General features: G+C 33.5%; 1 protein-coding gene across 1 annotated transcript; it reads right to left on the bottom strand.

The window, feature by feature from the left end:
• Positions 1 to 224: 224 nt before the first annotated feature.
• On the bottom strand, positions 225 to 7,082 carry LOC146942345 (sterile alpha motif (SAM) domain-containing protein). The gene is made up of 10 exons (XM_085756318.1): positions 6,584 to 7,082; positions 5,944 to 6,096; positions 5,055 to 5,471; positions 4,594 to 4,657; positions 3,694 to 3,911; positions 3,479 to 3,592; positions 2,430 to 2,535; positions 2,007 to 2,218; positions 1,557 to 1,660; positions 225 to 1,136 (listed from the first exon to the last, which is right to left on the bottom strand). The coding sequence occupies exons 1-10, from the start codon at positions 7,076 to 7,078 to the stop codon at positions 992 to 994; spliced, it is 2,028 nt and encodes a 675-aa protein (XP_085612444.1). The 5' UTR covers positions 7,079 to 7,082; the 3' UTR covers positions 225 to 991.
• Between the last annotated feature and the right edge of the window lie 1,612 nt (positions 7,083 to 8,694).

Here is an 8,694-nt window from a genome sequence, read left to right as displayed (position 1 = left end):
GATTCAAATCTTGAAAATTGACATAATGACCCACTTACTAACATTTGCCTGCAAAAGAAAGTGAGTTACCTGTTTATATAAAAAGTGAGTTACTAGTTGAACTTCTATATGTTTCAAAAACAGGCCAGTGACTTACGGTTTATGAAATTCAAGGATGCATAACGTGTTATGTTACTATTCCATTCCTGTTAAATGAAATAACCTCCTTGAAAAGCCATAGAGAATGACAACCTAATAAAATCAGTATGTTATAGGCATCATAAGCAGCAATATAGCTGTATTCCAGTATTATATGGTCACTTGTAGAAGAATGTAAGAGGCCGCGAATTTAAAATGCAAGAGCAGCGTTACATTTAAGAATATTACAGACTACAAAGGTTGTTTAAATAACTAATCATAATTATCAGCAACCAAATGTCCATGATCTCAAACAATAACGACTCTATTGAAGCCAAGTAGTAAGACTGGCAGGATGCAGTGCAGCCAGAACTTTCACAAGCTCCATTGTTTTGCTGGAAGAGCATCAGGTAAGGGGATGTAAACACTTACAAACTTATTATGTTGTAAACAGTAATCACTTCAGATTATTTGTTACAGTTGACAAAAACCTCGACACTTATGCATGAAAATCAGCGGTATGAGCTCTTCTGCTAAAATACATATTTTTTTTTCTCTTTTCACATTTTAATCTCTTGGAAGAGCAGCAAACACGCCTCTGAACAGTGATTGGCATAGAAGTTGCGGATGTTCATATTGCGCAAACATTACATTGTAGACTCTAGTATGAAATTTGATCAATCAACTTGATTCTCAAATATGCTGAAACAAACAAAAGTAAGCAGATTCTCTTTTTTTTTTTCAAAAATTGCCTTGATCAGTATGTCAAAATGTGTCCTTCAATGTAAAAGGTATTGTAAAGTCATTACACCTTTACTTAATGCTCATCACACATATGTCACAAGGGTAGACTGAACCCCTTTTGGTGCACAAATCAGGTTGACATGAGAGAAACCATTGCATCGGCAGATTCTGGTCCATCATTATTCACACTTGGTATAATATTATCGGGAGATACAAAATTTACAAACTCTTTGAGTTCTGTAAAGCTGCAATGCTCACTGTAAGGAACCTCATACCTGATAAAAAAGAAAATATCAGTTAGTAAATAGCTAAACAAACTTAACGAAAGCGAGCAAACTCTTTCAAACAACCTTTGTGCCCCTATTAGTATTAACTAGTTCAGTGAGTAAGAATCAAAATGCATCAAGGCTGTCAACCAGAAGTAGAGAGAAAGAAAGGAGGCATGTTTTGAAGGATGCAATGCAGGTATATGATTCAAGATTTCAACCATAAGTACTCCCTCCGGTCCTATTTACAAGAAACAATTTACTTTTTAGATACATTAAATAATTTATGTATTTGGTTTAGGTTCTTGACTAGATACATACATTATTCAATGTATCTAAAAAGTCAACTTTCTCTTGTAAATAGGACCGGAGGGAGTATATAATAATAAAACCAAAATAATCTAGTAATAAAGGAAATCAAAGTATCACCTTATAATGGTACCCTGCTGCCACCTTCTTCCGGGAGACTTCTTTTTACCTTTGCCAAATGTCCAACCAGTAGGAGAGAAAGCAACTATAAGGCTGAACCGACTCTGAATAAAAAAAAAAAATACATCTGATGGTTAGAAATGTGAAATTAAAACTAAAAAGTTGTGTTATTCGGTATCAACCATCACATTTGAAAGCTGTAAAACTGCTTAGCAGGTAAACCAGGTAGCAACTGTGGATCCTTTATCAGCCAACAAGGCATTTTGGCATGGAATAGTTATCAGACAAGATCAGATTGAAGCAAGAAAGAATATTAGTATATGTAGATAGATGTATTGACAGTATTGTACATAAAGACATGCCTGCTTTAAGATATGTTCCTTTTCAACATTGAAAAATACCAAAAAGTTAGCATATGGTTGTGATAGAGAAACAGGCAGCAGCACTCACCGCATATTGACTTGATATGTGCTTCAATCTTTTGAAGCTTGCAAGTGTCCACATAGGGGCAACATGAATATTACTTTCATGCTCATTTGAAGTAAACCACTGCATATCCTCCTCTGTAAACTCCAAACATTTTAAAAGGCGTAACTTTGCTGCTGTCACATACACTTTTTGGCGAAGCGAACGAGCAACCTCCAAGAATAGTCTTTCTTTTCCTATAGAAACATAAAAAGCACACACAAGGGGAAGTAATTTTTTTCTCATTAGTTTCCTGTAATTGGACAGTATTACCACAAACACAACTGCCAAATCTACACTTCAAAACTATTTATCAAATTACACGTTTCAAACAAATACTAAAGGGCAAAGAAAACGATTGTTAAGTACGAATCATAAATATCCAGAATGAGATGAATTGAACTCTACCAATTGTATAGCTGCCAATGAGAAAAAGAGTCCGGGGATTAAAAGCTTCTGCTTGAATGGCATCAATAACAAATTGTATTACAGCCTCTTGTTTTGGAAAGTCATACTGCAATGAAACACATTACAAATATTCAATTCCCGCTTCAATATATTTTGATCTCTTAAAAATATGTTTTTTTGAATCTGTCACTCTTTAAAAGTGTGTTTAATACCTATACTTACTAAAATAATGTGTTCTTAGTCCTTGCTAAAATGCTTTTAAGAATAAAAAATTAGTACTTTTTTTATTTCTGAAGTCTAAAAAAATGATAAAATCAGAGATTTGTTTAAAAAAACCATATTTGAGGCAAACATGTTTGTACTGACTATATGCAAAAATTATTAGAAAAAGGCTAAATGGTAAAAATGTATTTTATAAAAATAAAAAAAAAATAGTTTAATACACTTCGTCGGGCGATTGTAATATTATAATTATAGTGTAAAACATAAGCTTGAATACCCTAATCTTACAATAAAAAGAACATATTGGTCTTTCAAAAAAAAAAGAACATATTGGTATTAATATATTTCTGTAGGAAATGGTGATGACTGTCAAAGTCAGACATGCACATTGGCACTCTGGAAGTTTATCTTTAAAAAGGTTTTTAGGATATGATTTTTTATATCTTTATTTCTCAACGGTTACTTTTAAATTTTTTAAAAAAAAAACTTTTAAATTTTTAAACATATTTATATATAAAAAGTTATCTCATTAAAAGAAATAAACAAATGGATCAAAATTTCATCACAGTGCAAGAAAATAGTTGGAACTGTAAGAGAATCCAATGCCTCTAACAAACAGTTGACTCGAGAAAACATGTTTGGTTAGAGTAGATTGAAAATCAATTCACTTTGACACTATCTTGGGTAGCCAGAGTAAAATTTCAAAGTTAATTAATTACGTCAATGAACTTAAATAAAATTAAGGAAGTTCCAAAGCAAACACTTGATACAGGCAATTGTGTCATTTGATTTGAAAGAGATCATTCATTATTCATATGTGGACTTACCTGTGGGTTGCAGTATGTGGTGTCAAGAATTAAAGTGTGAATAGGACATGTCCGCAGTAAAGGATTGTTTGCCATTTCTTCACTGTAACGAAAATCACCCGTATGAAGTACTGCCTAGATAAACAAAAACAAAAACCAGCTGGTCAGTTCTAGTGAAACAATGGGTAGCTAGCCAACGATAATTAAGCTTATTAGGAAGTCAGTCCAAGCCTCACCTTACCATTTGGAGGTTCAAAGAGTATAATTATGGAACCTGGACAATGGTTGGCATCCAAACAAGTCACGCCAATACCAGCTATTTCAACCTTTTGGTTTAGAGGCAAAATATGTAATTTATCATATGGAATTCCTATGTTCATATTTACAAGTCTGGCTGTAACAGAGGAGCAATAGATCTTTCCATGATTGAATGACTTGGTGAGACCTTGATAATCTGCATTCACAAATGAGAGCCAACAGCCAAAGTACAAATTGGAACTCTGATTGTAATAATCTGCTAATAAGGAGCTAAACACCTGGGAAAAAAAATTATTTTATTTATTGATAGTTTTAAATTTAGAGTCTCCAATGAGTTTTATCATGTGATGGAGACAATAAAATTCATTGGAGACTCTGATTGTAATAATTTTCGGGTAGGGGAGCCGGCACCAAACAGCTAAAGGTAGTTTAGAAAAAGACAATCCACACTTTTATATGACATATTTACGCTTCTATGTGTCCGATGCACAGCACTGCCACTCTCTCTTTCGAATTGTCTCTCGCACAGCATACATAGCACACCACTTGTCCAAAACTAAACTGTTACCAAATTGTACTAAATTGGTGAGGTCTTAATTCATAAAAGCCAAAACTTAAATTCTAAACTGTAATTAAAGTCAATGAAAATAGCACTTAAATTAATTTGAATTTCGAGGTTGACCAAATTGAAACAATTCACGAATATTTAACAAGGATCAATCCAAACTATATATATATATATATATATATATATATATATATATATATATATATATTATATTGCATAGACACAGAAAGGCATTCATTGGGAGAAATCAGTCACTGAACCGAGAAGATGACACAGATTGAATGTTTAACACATGCAGAAACAGACTTACGGTCCATGTGGAAGTGTGTGAGAAACCAGTGGGAACAATCTCCTCTTAGGTATTTGAAAGCATCCTGTATAAATTAAACGTGTTAGTGTGTTACTCAGATACTCAGATCCACATCAAAAAAAGATAGGGCAAAATTGGTAATGGAATACATAGTTTTTTCTTAGTCTAAAGATGAATTCATTGTATAAAACATGATTGAGGGGTATTCTCAGTTTGAATTGCCATCCAGGTAGCTGGTAAACTTTTCTTGACTGGATATGACAACCCACATGAAAACCCCCTTTTCCGGAAATAAGGAATCAGAAATACATTATGTAACGTAAAAGATGGAATTATTTTTCTAGACCGTTTCAAAAAGGCTTTCTTCTGTCCATGAAATATATTGTGTCTTAAGGAAATGCATAAAGGGAGAATATAAAAAAAAAAAAATATCAACAGGCATAATATAAAATGTTGCTTACCACTCGGAAAGGTGTTCCTTGTATGGCACACCATTTAGGAATGTCGCGAATCTTTGTACTTGTTGAGATATTTTTTGCTTTGCGCTTTCGATCAGACGAGCCACTTGTGGTCGTTTCATTTCGTTCTACAGGAGGGGCAGAAACTTTTTTCCCACTGGTAGCAAATCCCGGAAAATATTCAGTAATTAATTTGTTTGCTGCTGGCTTGACCGTTCCATCAACTTTTCGCTCAGATTTGTCATGTTGCAATTTGCCTTTCTGGTTTCTAATCCTTCTAGGCTCAACCTCAGCATCCTCATGTTTCTCGCTTGAACTTGAAGAGGAGGTTCCTAAGGCGATTCCTCTTCTAAGTTCTGAGAGAGCATGTACAATCTTTTTTCTGGGACCAAGTGCAGTTATACCCATGTTTAAGAGATCCTTCAAGTACAAAAAGTAAAGAGGAAAAAAAACTCCATCAACAGAAACTTTAAACCTTTACCAACGAAGCAAAGCAAAGAGAGACATTTCATGCAAACAGGAGTATGTTTGTCTTCGATCATTTATGACACTCTTAATTATTAGATATAAAAATCCAAACCAGACATATTTTTAGATCTCTAAAAACATAAATGTCAGCAAGTACTCTTGTTCAGAATGCTACTCTAGGCCTAATTGCAAAATGATTACTCGACTCAACTAGGTTGGCCATGGTACATTGATCTTTTACAGCAAGTGGAACTGTAGAAGAGCCTACAGAGCTAATTTTCAAATTTTGCTTTAAAGCTGCTGACTAATTTTGATTGCAGTATCAAAGAACAATCAAATAAATTCAAAGGAATAAGTCTCTGGCAAAGATAAGATCCTAAAACTGATGCTATGCAATGAGAAAATTAACATAAAATAAACTCACCTCTTCTGTCAGCCATTGCAAGGTATCCCAATCAACTTCTTCCCTAACGAAAACTTCTTCATACTTGGCTAACCCGAGACCATGTATCCATTCAACAACAGGGGAGTTTTTCGGCCCAAATTGAGCTCCCACATCGTCATTAGGAGGCACAGCCTGCGTACAATATTAAGAATTTTACATCATTAGGTTATAACAAATTATTAAGCTATACCATTTAAATCTTCAACCATCATGAATGTTGACTCCACGGCCAAATCACACAACCTCATCAATCTGTTTTGACTTATAAACTAGAAGAGGAAAAAAAAAACCTAGTAACTACAAACCTCTTCTTTCTTAATTAAAAACCTATCAAGATTGTTTCGTCTCATATGGTAAAACTGCTATAAAGATATCTGATATGTTAAGGTGCAGGTTCGAACCCGCAATTCCCCACTTCTCATCATTGTGTGTGTGAGTTTCATCACTAGGCTAGTTACGCTAGTTAGTAGTTACAGCCAAAAAATAAAAACCTATCAAACTTAAACAATAAAGTTCGACGAAACATAAAATTAATGCACAATTTAATAGCATAGTTATCAATATCGATAATAATAATAATAATAAAAAAACTAAAAAGAGTGTGTATCAAAAATCTTACATCTTCTCCAGATTTATCGAGACAGTCGTTAGTATGAAGATTTCGCTGTTCCTCCGTTAAATTAGAAATATCAACACCACAGAGAGGGCAATCAACAGAACTACCAAACTCGTCACACAAATTCACCTCCGAATCCAAAGCTTTTTTTCTGGACGCAACTAACCTGGACTCTAATGAATTACTGAAATAAGCGTGTTTATTACTCTTTTTCAGCTCCGAAACAGAAGAGGAACAAACGGTGGAATCAGAGTCTAATGTAGAAGGAACAAAATCTAAGCTACCGTGACCGATATCGTAACCTTCAGAAGGGGGAATGTTCTCTTTACCAGGGAACGGTGTCGTTTTGTTGGTTTTGGGTTTCTTGGATGGTCGTTGGATTTGACTATTGGATTGTGAGAGAGGTTTGAGAATTGGTGATTGAGTTTGAGTGAGAGGAACTTCGAAATCATCGTCGTCGTCGTTGTCGTCGAAGTGAGTGTGATCTGAATCGGCCATTGTTGTTGAGGTCGGTTGTTGCGTGAGATCTTGTAGAAGAAGATAATGATATAATAATAACGCCTTTTTCAAAAAAAATGGTGGGAAAGTGAAATTTTGATTCTCTTTTGAATCTCCCCCTCTATCTCAATCTGAAATTGCTACAGGCCTACAGCGAATATTTGGTTCAATAAATTTTTGTTTTTTTTTAATTCGTTTTTTATTTTTATCTTGGGCTAAAATTATTTAAAATACAAATTTAATCTACTGAATTTAAAGATATTAAACAACTGATTTTTTTTTTAAGTTTCATAAATTTTAAAGTTTTTATTTTGGTTTAATTTATCAAAACTGTTAAAGGATAATGAATTGTTTTTTTATTGATATTGATGGAGGTTTTATAAAGATATTTCGGTGAAAAAACATGATTGACTCTTTTTTATCTGGTGGTTAGAAATTCACCTTTTAAAGGTGAATAACTAAGTGTCTAGGGTTTAAACTTTGATCCAGCTATTATAATGCATTGTTTCTATCAAATGAGTTAAAAGTCACAAAAACTTAATTGACCTTTTTAATTTAGAAATTTAATCTTCGTGAATATTTTTACTTCGATAATAATGACTCTATGAAAGCTTTTTAAACCTCTCAAATACACAATAGTTTTCCAAGCAACGACCATTGTAGTTTAAGTGACTGTGGTTTCGAGGTACATGGTTTTAAACTGCAATCTACAATTGTACGTGAGTTTGTGACGTCAATGTTGTACAACCAAATATATGTAACACGATTCACATCCGTAAGTGCGATTTAAAACCTTGATCACATAATGGATGCCATCTACCGTGCATGATATAGGAGGTCAATTGTAAAAGGTTTTCACTCGTCAGTGTAAGCCTGTAAAAAATATTTTGATTTACCATACTTTAGGTTCATGATTTATTTGTAGTTTCAATGCTACTAGTTGAATAACATCTCAACCACCAATCACCACATCACTGGATTTAAGTCAAATTGGATTGCATTCAACAATGTTGTGCTTTGTGTCCGTCATTTTTGTTATAGTTTTTGAAATCAAACCATTAAGCATCTAATTGCATGTATGCGAGGCTAATATTCAATCCGAACATAGTTAACTAAAGTCCTTTCTTATAACTAGTTTACCAGTAATATATGATTGCAAAGTACAATTCTATCATATTCAAATGATTAAAAAAAAGAACTGCAATAAACTCTTGCGACCAACTTTGAATAGTATGACTGAATGATAATTATACAGTTACTTGATGTAACTTTCATAGTGAAATGTGAATTACAGATTGAAATTAATAAAAATAATATCACAAAATTATAAAACAAATCAAACTAAACATGTCACTAAACTTAAAATCATTACAATTACATTTTTTTTTATTGTGACAACAACTATTGATATTTTACATTGGTTCATGCAAAGTTTTGGATTTGTTTAATTCAGCAGACTGAGAGAGAAGGGAGATATTTTATTAGAGGGAGGGGAAAATAAAAAGAATTATGCTTTTTACCCAACAGTTGTTGCTCGTTTCCAACTGAAAATATCATTTTGCCCCTGCGCAAGTTAAGTCATGCACCTCTGGCCGGTGGCGCGAGTTAACTCACGT

The sequence above is a fragment of the Medicago sativa genome, chromosome 3 (genome assembly GCF_051527215.1).
Source record: "Medicago sativa cultivar Bolivia chromosome 3, Bolivia_mono, whole genome shotgun sequence".
NCBI lineage: Eukaryota > Viridiplantae > Streptophyta > Magnoliopsida > Fabales > Fabaceae > Medicago > Medicago sativa.
The sequence above is the reverse complement of the archived record's forward strand: the minus strand, read 5'-3'. Positions and strand labels throughout refer to the sequence as shown.

Bases quoted from the DNA above. Each gene is read 5' to 3' on its own strand.
- LOC146942345 (XM_085756318.1), bottom strand. From the start codon at position 7,078: ATGGCCGATTCAGATCACACTCACTTCGACGACAACGACGACGACGAT. The intron at 3,912-4,593 runs GTAAGTCTGTTT...TTGTGAATGCAG, and splicing joins CACACACTTCCACATGGACC to ATTATCAAGGTCTCACCAAG. The intron at 1,137-1,556 runs GTGATACTTTGA...CTTTTTTATCAG, and splicing joins CAGCAGGGTACCATTATAAG to GTATGAGGTTCCTTACAGTG.